The sequence below is a fragment of the Columba livia genome, chromosome 23 (genome assembly GCF_036013475.1).
Source record: "Columba livia isolate bColLiv1 breed racing homer chromosome 23, bColLiv1.pat.W.v2, whole genome shotgun sequence".
NCBI classification, from domain to species: domain Eukaryota; kingdom Metazoa; phylum Chordata; class Aves; order Columbiformes; family Columbidae; genus Columba; species Columba livia.
Window position 1 is genome coordinate 511,887 of NC_088624.1, and position 9,747 is coordinate 521,633.

At 60.0% G+C, this 9,747-nt stretch overlaps 1 protein-coding gene across 4 annotated transcripts in view; it reads left to right on the plus strand.

The window, feature by feature from the left end:
- The window catches only part of TLK2 (tousled like kinase 2), a 35,120-nt gene extending 32,308 nt beyond the window's left edge, over positions 1-2,812 (plus strand). For all 4 annotated transcript variants that reach the window (XM_065039254.1, XM_065039253.1, XM_065039256.1 and 1 more), the window contains one exon: positions 320-2,812. In XM_065039254.1, the coding sequence (XP_064895326.1) occupies positions 320-493 (174 nt within the window). In that variant the 3' untranslated portion in view covers positions 494-2,812. The remainder of the gene's footprint in view (positions 1-319) is intronic.
- The last annotated feature ends 6,935 nt before the right edge of the window (positions 2,813-9,747 follow it).

Below are 9,747 nucleotides of genomic sequence, written 5' to 3' on the forward strand. Positions count from 1 at the left end.
GCGGTCGCCACCGGCACTTCTGTCCGCTCCGTTTCCCTGGGGCCCGCGGGGGTTGTGTGTTCAGGCCGGTCTCCTGCAGGGCGGTCGGTGCTGTCGCCGTCGGGCTGAGGACTGAGCAGCGCAGCGTTCGGGTGCCTCGCTCGGGCTTTCTCCTGGTGCAACGGGGCTCCCGCTGCGGGAGCTGGGCTGTCTCTGGTCACGGGGAAGGAGTTTCAGGGTTGCCAGATTGGCTCCGCTCCCAACAGTTTCTCAGTCAAATAAACTCTTTTGTGTCTGTCTGGCTACTAACTCTCGTTTTGCCTTTGTGGGGCATGTGCAGGCGTTCATCAGACGCTGTTTGGCCTACCGAAAGGAGGACCGGATAGATGTCCAGCAGCTGGCCTGCGACCCGTACTTGCTGCCTCACATCCGCAAGTCCGTCTCCACGAGCAGCCCAGCTGGAGCTGCGATCGCGTCGACCTCTGGGTCCTCCAATAACAGCTCTTCAAACTGAGACACAGGAGCAGGCCAAAAACTGCTTGAGAAACGGGCGAAAAAGACACTTTCAGAAACGCGTTGGAACAGAGGAATCCGCAAGGGTCTCAAACCTGTACCAGGTGCTTTTTTTTCTCTTGCTTTTTTCCATCCATAGAGCATGACAACATCAACTCTCATCAAGAAAACCTTGGGCATCTAGGCCAAGCCACGTGGATAGGAGATGGCTTGAGGTTCAATGACCACAGACGGTGGCTGCTCTGAGCAAGGAGGGGAAACTCAAGAAAATACAAAAAGACGTGGTTCCATGTACTGTGAACTTGTGAACATGCAGCCTTGGGGAATCCAGGACGCCGTGTGTGCTTCATATGAAGAATGTGGACTCTGGAAAAAGACTGGGCTAGTCCAGTGTTGATATTTAAACATTGTTCTTTTTCTTTTAATAAAGTTTAGGTAACATCTCCTGAAAAGCTCGAAGCACCAACGTTCAGCTGGGGATGATATATGACTCTTTGCCCTTTGGAGGGGAAAAAAAGTTGATCCTGCCTGTTCATGGCACTAGAGTTAGTGTTTTACCCCTAATTAATTTCAGTTTTTTAAAATAACAATTTTTTGGAAGAAAAGCAGTTTTCTGGTCTCAAAGTGAAACCCGTATTAGCAGGTTCGTAGCAGTGTTGTTCTGCGGACGGCGCAGCTTTCGGCTCCCTCAGTGGGAGCGGATCACGGCCCCGGCCGCCACAGGGTTTCAGCTGCTGCTGCACGGCTCTCACAACGGTTGCAGCTCTTTAATTTCTGCGGAGTGCTGTTCTTTTTGAAGGCGCCCTCGGACACGTGCCCGACCTGCTCTGGTGAGCGCGGTTACCCCGGCGGGCAGCGGGCGGGAAGGAATCGCGGCGCGGCCGAGGCGGGCGTGACCCGTCTCCCGCAGCACTGCGCGGATCTGGGTACAAAAGCGCGAGGCTGAAGACTCTTCTCACGTTAGGTGACTCCGCAGCAAAGCTTCCTCCCTTCCCTAACGCTTTCCTTTTGAAACCCGCTGACTTCCCTAGCTTGCTGCTGCGCTTGCAGACGAGGGGGAAGGAGATAATGTTCTAGAAGGGAGCAGACACCCTAATTATTACTTTTGTCTCCCGTCTGTAATCCCGAGGGTTCTCACCCCCTCAGCTGGGAGACACAAACCTCCTGTCCCCCTCTGCCCTGTTTTCTCCCCGCGGTGAAGGAAAACGGAGCACACAAAAAGCACAGCGCTCGAACATGTGGCAGCCAGGTTGCAGCGCTCCTGACATGTGGCGGGAGTTCAGAGCCAGGAAATATTTAAAGCTGCAGCGCTGGAGAGCAGGGTTTGTCTGGGGAGGGAGCTCCTGTGGTGCACCATTCGGTTTAGGGTGGTGTTTAAAACCAGGTTCCCCGGTGCGGGCTCCCTGTCCCACTGCCCCGGGCACCGCGGTGCGTGTCGGCCCCTGCGGCACCGCCGGGACCGGCCCCGGCCGCGCGGGGGCTGTTTGGGACACGCGGTGCCCGAATGGCCGTTGGGGGCAGGAGGTGTTCTCCACGGCGCGCTCGGAGGCGGCTGCCGCTCGTCTGCCGTGCTGCGACCCGGCGCCCGCGGCGTGGTGTCAAACCTGCGCGGGAACTTGTGGTTAACTGAAAAAGAAGGGAGAGTCTGTCAAAATTAACTAACGGGCCTGGGAAGCGGAGAGCTCTGCCCCTTTGATTTTTATTACTACTTTTGTAGTGACTCTTGGGCTTTTCATTGGACGTGCTCGCTTGCAGCTGCATTACGGTGGCCTCTCAACTGTCGTGTGTTAAACAAAGAAATGCTGCATCTTTAAATGCCCCGCGTTGTGCTTCAGCCCTTTCCATCCCCGCGGCTCTGCTCCACAGGTCACCTGTTGGCGAGCGGCGCCTCCGCGGGTCCGTTCAGCCTCCATCGGGCAGACCAGGGCTGATGCTTCCTCCTGTTCGCTGGACCTGACGGTTTGACGTCTGTCCGCATCGGGGAGAATTCTAGAAGGGTTTTTCCTGCCCGGTCCCGTTGTTTCTCGGCCATACAGTGTGTGCTCTCTGTGGGTGTGGTTAGTTTTGTGTCAGATGCATTTCTTCCCGCTGTGCGACACCCATGTAGGGGCCGACCGCGGCGAAGAACCCTGCTAGAATTCCGGCTGCGACGCCTTCCTCGTTAATACGGGTTTCACTTCCAGTAACAGACCCTATTGCCACACTGTTCATTTACTTAAAGAAAAGTGTATGAAGAATTTGTAACTTAAAGCAGGCCAGACTGTTTTGGCTCTACCCAACAGATGAGACATGGATATTAAAATAAGTTTTAAGAAACTGATTTGCTTGGCTCTTACTGTTCTGCTCTTCGTAGCACCGGCACGAGCTCCACTACGGTGGCTGCGCGGAGGTGACGGGTGGAGGCCGGTTGTGCAACGCGGGGTGTAGGACGGAGGCCAGTTGTGCAACGCGGGGTGTAGGACGGAGGATGGTTGTGCAACGTGGGGTGAAGGGTGGAGGACGGAAGCCGGTTGTGTTCGGCTCTGAGATCTCGCTGTTGGAGGTGGGAATCACTCAAATTTACCATGTTTTAATTACTGGCATCGATTTTGTTCTGGAACATCGGGACAGACGCCTGAGGTGGGTTCGTCCCTCGGTTCCCGTTGAGTAGCAGCTGCCCTGAGCAGCTCTCTACGGTTGGGAGGTAAATCCCGCCTTTGTGGTGTCTGTCGATGGGAATCCGTGCTGAGCTGGGTGCCCTGGCTGGCTGTGCTGAGCCGGTGGCCACAGCCCGCGGGGACACGGCGCTCTGGTCTCGGTCACCGGGAATAACCGCGCTGTGCGGTGACGAGGAACTCGGCTCCTTTAATTCCTTACGGCTGAGTCTTTGTCAGCTTTAAAAAATACAATAGAAACTGGAACAAGACCTTGGCAGCTGAAGACATGGAGTCTGTTTATATCTGCACTAATAACCAGGGAGCACCGGCTCACCCGCCGGCGTCTCCCACCCGCTCCGTGGAGTGTCCCCAACGTCCCCACCACACGAGGGGCCGCGTGTGTCCCCCAGAGCTGCTGGGGACCCACGTTCCTCCGCAAACCTGACGTCACCCTCGCTTGCACTTGAACTTGAGTCAGCTTTCAGCTGAGCGCGGGTGAAACCGAACACCGAGAGCGGCTCCGGCTCCCTGCCGGCTGCTGCAGTTGATTATTTCTTGGCCCCCTGTGCCAGTTTTGATGATGCGGCACAGATTTTGGGCATGGGGCAGTGGCGGCGTTTCGGCAGCGAATGCGCGAGCGACCCACAGGAGCCGGTACCCGCGTGTGCCGCGTCCCCGGGACCCCGGGAGAGGCAGAATTGCACACTCAGCTCGGTGCCAGCAGGGATGAGGTTGCGGAGGGGCCGGATGCTTCGCCTCCGACGTTAGCGGTCAAGAGTCACGCCAGGGAACGAGCTTCCCTCTGCCAAATGGGCCAGTCCCGGGTGTTTTGTGACGTGGCGAACCCTCAACACCAGGTTTGTGCCACTGCCGGTGTCTCCTGGGGGATGTTTTCTGGGTGCTGCGTGAGCCTGGCTCAAGCAGTCTCGACTTAAACCCCCCCATTCCCAGCATGAAGGGAAGAGATCTGCAGCACGTGGAAGTGGGACCTGGCGCATCTCTGATCCCCACCCCCCTGGAGCTGCCTTTTCAGCCAAATTCCAGTGGATCCTTGCACTGATATTCTGAATTCCCACCGCTGCGTGTGGCTGCGCCCGCGGTCTGCGCTTCACCCTGTCCCCGGCGCTGCCCTTGGGGACAAGCGGGTGTCCCCCGGCCATCGCCCTGGGTGGGGGCGAGAGGCCAAGCAAACGCGGAGCCGCCCGGCCTCCCCTTGCCACGTTCACAGCCCGGAGCAGGCGTCTTGGCCACAAGGACGCTATTGTCTGTGTGGGGAGCAGGGGCCGAGGCTGAGACGCGCTCTCATTTCATGCATTAACTGCACGAGAATCGGGAAGAGCCGCGGGCTGCCAGCGCCGCACGCTCCTCGTCGCTCCCAGCCCCGCGCTGGGCCCCGGGATGGGTTCTCACAGCCCTTCTCCCTCCGTCCCTTGGCTGCAGCTCATTGTTCCTGTTGCTTTGTCGCTCCTCATTTCCAAACGCCAACCGGCTGCTGGGTCAGCGCGGGGGGGACTTGGTGCTTCGAGCTGATCCAGTAAAGCCTGAAACCAGAGGTCGGCCACCGTCTGCCCCAGCAGCGTGGGGTGAGCATCACCGGCCCGCAGCTGCTCGCCCATCCAGCGCTGTTTGGGCTGCAGGGGGCTGCAGCGCTCCAGCTGGAGCTGGAAAGGCCTGAGATGGAGGGAAAAATGCTGCAGGGAGCAGTGGGTGAGGATGGAGAGCTGGATCTCACATCCCCGCTCCAGCAGCCCCAGGGAACGCGGGCAGCGGGTTTACAAGGTGCTTGGCTCTGGTTTGCATCTGTGGGAAGAGAAGAACACAGGGCTCTGCCCAGCCCCGTCCTCTCTTGGCCGTGCGGGAGCCACGAGCACGGGCTGGCCGGGGCCGCGGGACACGAGCGGCCGCGTCTGCCACCTCCTCGCTGTCGGCTCTGCCTCCAGATGGGCGCCCAAACCGCTTTGTTCAGCATCTGCTCATCCCAGCTCCTGCTAATCCCCAAAACCCGCCCGCTCGCACCTAGACCTGGGAGACCGGCTGGGGTTGATGCCAAAACCCGTCCAGGCCAGCGGGACCGGCAGGGCCGGCACTGGAGGGGATGTGCCCGTGGCTGTGAGGTGAGGCCATGGCCGAGGTGAACAGCGAAGCATCGGGGGCTGGACTGCGCTGGTGCTGCTGGCGAGGGCCACGGGACACGGTGGGATCCGCACTCCCCGCTCCCGTCCCTGCTTCTGGACGATGCCGTTCGGGATGTGCTGTCCCTCCATCGCTCTCCAGCTGCCTTCCCTCCCCGCTCTGCAGCCCCGCTCTGCTCGTTCGCTCCTGACTCATGCAGAGAAAGTGTTGGGGTTTTAATTTGTTTTAAAGACAGTTTTTTTGCAAATGGCTGGAATGCGTTTCTCCCCCTTTCCGGAGCCCTGTGCAGGGAGGGGAGGCGGTGGGCTCGGGCAGCGGCTCGCCCCCGCGGCGGAAGGGCAGGGATCTCGGCGCTGGCCCTCCCGGGGCTGGAGCGCCCTGGAATTCCTCGTGGCAGCTTTGAGCGAGCACATCTGCTTTTCATAAATTATTTGCAGCTTGAACTCGCCTGACTTTCAGGGGCTGCACAAGAGAGAGAAGCAAAGAGCCCCGAGAGCCTCAGCGCTGGGCAGCCACAAAGGGACCCCGCTTGCAGTGCTGGGAGGGATTTGGGGTGTCCCCAGCAGCTGCCAAAGCCCATCTGCTCCTGGCCAGAGGGGAGAGGACAGTCAGTTGGGAGGCAGGGAAATAGCTCTTCTTTTTGGCCAGGATCCTTCCACCCGCAGCTGGTGCTGAGCAGAGCTCAGGCTGATCTTAAATTATGTTTCTGCACTCAGGCGACAAACACAGGGAGTAAACTGCCTCCCCAACCCCCCCGGCTCCAGGCAGCCCCGACCACCGATGCTGAGACTCCCCTCGCTTTCCTCAGGGAAACCAAACCCGGGAGCATCAGCATCGCCCCATGGGCACCCACACGCTGGAGCCGTGGAGGAGCTGAGCCCTGTCCATGGAGGGGAGGGTGCCAACGCACACTGGTGCTCTGGGGACAAGTCCCCTGCTGTATCCCCATGTGGGTCCCCGCTGTGATGTGTCATGCCCCGTATCCCATTGGTGGGGCTGTGACCACCCTCGCTGCAGAGCCTGGCAGAGGCGTTTGGGGGGAACCCGAATCCATCACTGGGAGTGGGGTGGCCCTGGCCATCCCCCGCCTGTCTCCGACGGCACAGGGAGAGCCACGTGGCCTCCCTGCGGCCGGCGCGGGGGAGAGAGCGGCCAGCAGACGCCAGGACGGCCTCTTCCCTAAGCAGTGACCTCAGCGCAGCGGCGCCTGCCAGGTGGGTGTTGATCTTGGCCCAGCCCGTGCGGTTCGGGGGCCAGGATGAGGCCGAGGCGGCGCGGGCGCAGCGCTGAGCTCGCGGCGGGGCCTGGCAGGTGTTGCTGCTCCCCGGCTGCGATGGCTGAAACGACGTCCATGGCACCGGCAGCCCCTGGACGATGGGGCTTTGCTCTGCGGCGCTGGAACCCCCAGTGCTGCGGAGAGCGACAGGACAGGGGGACATCCTTGGAAGAGCAGGATGTGCAGCCCCCCTGGTTGGATACAGAATCAATCACAGGATGGTTTGGGTTGAAGGGACCTGCACATGCCACCCAGTGCCCCCCCTGCCATGAGCAGGGACATCTTCACCAGCTCAGGTTGCTCACAGCCCCGTCCAGCCTGGCCTGGGATGTCTCAGGGATGGTTCATCTACCACCTCTCTAGGAACCTGGGCCAGGCTCTCACCACCCTCAGGGCCAACAATTTCTTCCTCATGTCCAGCCTGAATCTCCCTCCTTTAGTTTAAAACCGTCGCCCCTTGTCCTGTGCGGTACCCCCGTGCTCTAAGACAGACCCCTCGGACGTGCCGCTGCTCAGACGTGGCTGACAGGTTGGTGCTGGTCTGTCCTTCAGAGCACCTCCCCTCAGGCCTGTGCTACAGACACCGCTCTTGTGGTCCACAGCTCCCCAGACCCTGTCCTCTAATCCCTCTGGCATGAACCAACACCAAACGTGCCCCGTGTCAGCCCCAAACTCAGTAACTTGCAGGGTGTCACCCCAATGGCTGGGGTGAGCTCCAGGTGAGCCCCGGACGAGCCCGTCGCTCTGTCCCTCGCCCGGTGCACGGAGCTCTCGCAGAGGACGCCGGCGGCGCGGTCACCTCCCTGCACGCGGCCGCGTCCCCTCGTCTGGCAGCAGCTCGGCAGGGCCAGGGAGGTCAGACAGCTTGGAAACGTCCCAGGGGACGGGAAAAATGCGCTTCCTCCCAATCCGCTGCAAGAGCAACTCAATTGGTGCTAAACCGGGTTAGGGGGAGTGTAGGCGAGGAGCTGTTGGCCTGCGTTGGAGGAATTACTTATTAGGAAGTGCTAATTATCTTCTCATCACATGTAGTGTTGAGGCCTCCGAGACATGGGATGAACCAGACCAGGAGGCAGCAATGCTCCACAGGATGCAAACCCTTTCGTGTCCCCCTTTGGACGGGATTTGCCTCCTGGGACAGGGATGTCAGGTTTGTCCAGGATGCGTAAAGGGACGAGTTCATGGGGCGTCGCAGCTCCAGCACGTCCAGCTGCTGACACCCCAGAGCGGATTCCAGGTGTTAGGGATGGAAATGAGCGTGTGGGCAGTTCCCTGGTCTCCTGGCGCTGTCACAGCCGCTCTCTGCAGGCAAGCGTGTTCTCCCCGTGCCGCCTCAATTAAGACATAATCCCCAGCTTAAGAAAAATCCAACAGCCCCGATGCTGATGTGCTTAATTGGGCCCCCTCTGCAGGGTTTGCATCCCCAAAGCCTGGCCTGGCACCGGCCCGCAGGTCCTTCCTGCTTCTCTCTGGGAAACAACGGATTCATTTATTTTCACAAGAACAGCCAAGCACCACGTGGCTGGCTCACACGCGTCCCCCGCGTCGCGGGGCCGGATCCTGCTCCCCGCTCCAGGGACCACTGCCGTCGTCTTGGCCTCATTAAAAGCATTGTGTCACCTGGATTTTGCGTGGTCAGGTCTGCGTGTCGAGGTCTGACCTGCGTCCCCTTGTGCTGCACAAATCCCCGCAGAGCTCGAGGACGAGGTGAAGCTCCCGCATCCTCAGGGATGCTCCCATGGGTTGGGCGCTGCAGCCACCAACCTTTCCGCACCGATGCATCCAAATCTTTTCCTTTCCACGTTGCCACTCCGTGGGCAATGCCAGGAGAGAAGCTGGACCATTTCAGACGGGTCTGAGTGCAACGCTCCAGTGCAGAGGCAGCACAGTGGGCACCAGCCTGCACAGCTCCCGTGGGGCTTTCCAGCAGAACCACGAGCCAAAAAGGCTCAATGTACCCAGCGTGGTCCCACTGCACTCCCAGTGTTCCCACCTCCCCTCTCAGAGCTTTCTCGGTTGCCTCGGAGCTGGAGACCCACTCTGCAGCAGCCGGGCCGGACGATGCGCAGGTGAGCCAGGGCCCAGCTGCTCAGCGGCCGTTTCCTCTTCCCAGTTTTCAGGAATTTGAGGCTGAATCCCCCCAGGTGCTCGTCTGACCTGCTGCAGCTGCGCCGCGTTGGTGCTGATGGTTTCTAAGGCGCAAATGGTTTTTAGTACAGAAGAAAACCCTTCTGAGCAGGAATCAGGTGTCTGTGTGCGCATCCTTACACAGAAACACACAGTCCGATGGCCACGTAAAGTTCGGGAAATCTGATTTCCAGTGTTTTCTATGTTTTCCTTCTTTGCATGTCTTTTGGGGCCCTGGGCAGCCGTGCCTACAGGTGAGGTGTAAAAAAAAGTCAATACAATATTTTAAAGTTTTAAAAGACCTTTTGCATTCAGCTCTTGTATATGGGATATATCCGTAAGAGCACAGCTGTCAGCTCCTCAGCAGAGCTTGGGGAAGCCGGGGTGTTGCACCCCTGCAACTGGAGGGATGAGGCCGCTCCCTGAGCAGGGTGGAAGGTGCAACGAGCTGCGTCCGACCTCAGCATCTCCCACAGCAGGTGAGACAGGGCTGCGTGGCTCGATGCCGCAGGGACGGACGGAGGAGGGTTCAGCTGGCTTGGCTCGGCAATTTGGGATGAAATGACCCCTCAAACACGCAGAGGTGCAACCCAAAATGTGCAGCGATGCCCTGTACCAGCCGTGGTTCCTCTGGCTGCCGGCGGTGCCTCCCACGCCGGTCCCGGGCCGGGGAAGGTGCTCGGTCAGGACACAGCGAGATCCAGAGTGGGGCTGGTGGCACCGTGAGCATCTCCCACGCGCCCCCGGGGGCACCTGGCGTGCAGGGGGTGCTGCGTGTCCCCTGCTCGGGGGGAGCCCGCCCTGCCGGGGGTGCAGGGATGCACTGGCCGCCATCACCCCCAGATCCCCATCACCCCGAGCCCCGCTGGGCAGCGAGACCGAGAGAGCCGCCGCCCCGCTCCCCCCGCCGCCGTTTCGGGCCGGGCAGCGCGGCTCCGCTGACGCGGTGTCTGCGGCCGGCGCACACGCTTCGCTTTTTTGTTTCTTTAATTTACTTTATAAACTTTTTTCCTTCTTTCCCCTTTCCCCTCCCTCTCCTCACCGTCCCTGCTCCTCCTCCTCCTCCCCACGTCTCCCTCCTCC